The sequence below is a fragment of the Sinocyclocheilus rhinocerous genome, unplaced genomic scaffold (assembly GCF_001515625.1).
Source record: "Sinocyclocheilus rhinocerous isolate Xijiao unplaced genomic scaffold, SAMN03320098_v1.1 scaffold359, whole genome shotgun sequence".
In the NCBI taxonomy this organism is placed as follows: domain Eukaryota; kingdom Metazoa; phylum Chordata; class Actinopteri; order Cypriniformes; family Cyprinidae; genus Sinocyclocheilus; species Sinocyclocheilus rhinocerous.
In genome coordinates, this window is record NW_015652307.1 from 497,583 (window position 1) to 499,285 (window position 1,703).

A 1,703-nucleotide genomic window follows, 5' to 3' on the forward strand; every position below is an offset into this window, starting at 1 on the left:
TGTGCATTAATGTGTGTGTGTGTGTGTGTGTGTTTGTGTGTGTATTAATGTGTGTGTGTATTAATATGTGTGTGTGTGTGTGTGTTTGTGTGTGTATTAATGTGTGTGTGTGTGTGTGTGTGTGTGTGGCAGAACATCGTGGCGGTGGGTGCAGGTTTCTGTGACGGTCTGGGTTTCGGTGACAACACTAAATCTGCTGTGATCCGGCTGGGGCTGATGGAGATGGTGGCCTTCTCCAAACTCTTCTGCAAGAGTGCCGTCAACTCCGCCACCTTCCTGGAGAGCTGCGGCGTGGCCGACCTCATCACCACCTGCTACGGCGGACGCAACCGCCGCGTGGCCGAGGCCTTCGCCCGCTCGCAGAAGGTCCGACTCAAACGCCTGCATCCCAAACGGATTTATTTTGACCTGTGACGCAGGTCATCACTGTGCAGTTTAATGTGTGCATCATCTGTTATTAACCCTCATACTCAATCTTTCTGCTGGTCAAAATGACCCAGAGCATTATGATTGCACATCTTCCTTTCTTATGTCCAGATATCTTATATCATTTAATTAGAATAAAATATAACAATTATTATTTATGCAGCTTTTTTGACGATGTTTTACAAACTATTTTTAGTACCTCTAAACTACTAGTTTTAACCAATATTTGTATTATAAAATTAGCATACATAATTTCTGTTTTTCATCAGTCAATAGCGGAGCTGGAAGCTGAGATGTTGAACGGTCAGAAGCTCCAGGGTCCTCAGACGTCTGCAGAGGTTTACAAGATCCTCCAGAAGAAGAGCATGGTGGACAAGTGAGTCCGAGTGACGTCATCACCGCATCATCACCGTGACATCATCATCAGTGTGTGTGTGTGTGTGTGTATTAATGTGTGTGTGTGTGTATTAATGTGTGTGAGTGTGTGTGTGTGTGTATTTGTGTGTGTATTAATGTGTGTATGTGTGGGTGTATTAAGCAATCGTAAAAAACTGTAATGTGTGTGAGTGTGTGTCTGTGTCTGTGTCTGTGTGTGTATGTGTGTGTGAGTGTGTGTGTGTATTAATGTGTGTGTGTGTGTGTGTGTGTGTGTGCAGGTTTCCTCTGTTCGTCTCCGTCTATCAGATCTGTTTTGAGGGCCGGCAGGTGAAGGAGTTCATCAGCTGCCTTCAGAACCATCCAGAACACATGTGAGCGACCCGATCCGATCCGATTCACACACTACTGAGCTTCAGTCACACCTCACGGCCAACAAAAGATGAATCATGAGTCTTTCATCATTATGATGAGTAGTGTTTGTGTATTTCTGACTCAGGACTGTAACGCTGGTAAACGCACATGTGCAACATTTTATATTTGCAGTTTTGACTACAATTGTCTTATAGAGAAGTATTAAATGTAATGCTTTATAACACAATCAATAAAAGCCATGCTGCTTGTTTTAATCATTTTAATCAGACTTTGAGCTTCATTTATTCTTACAGCAGTCAACATAAACACAAAATAAGACTTCTTTTTTCTTCATGAGCCACAAAAGCCACTTTGGATAAAAGCGTTTGCAAAATGACTAAATGTAAATGTAATGTAAATGTAAAACAATCAATCTCTAATTTAAATGTTTTAATTATTTAAAGACATAAAAAAAAATATATATATATATTATAATAAAAATAATTATTAATAATAAGGATGATAATACATATAATATTATATTTATA

General features: G+C 39.9%; 1 protein-coding gene across 1 annotated transcript in view; it reads left to right on the top strand.

The window, feature by feature from the left end:
* gpd1c (glycerol-3-phosphate dehydrogenase 1c) overlaps positions 1-1,433 on the top strand; it is a 10,356-nt gene extending 8,923 nt beyond the window's left edge. The window contains exons 6-8 of the mRNA XM_016520736.1: positions 133-366; positions 696-802; positions 1,083-1,433. Coding sequence (XP_016376222.1) covers positions 133-366; positions 696-802; positions 1,083-1,179 — 438 coding nt within the window. The 3' untranslated portion in view covers positions 1,180-1,433. The remainder of the gene's footprint in view (positions 1-132; positions 367-695; positions 803-1,082) is intronic.
* The last annotated feature ends 270 nt before the right edge of the window (positions 1,434-1,703 follow it).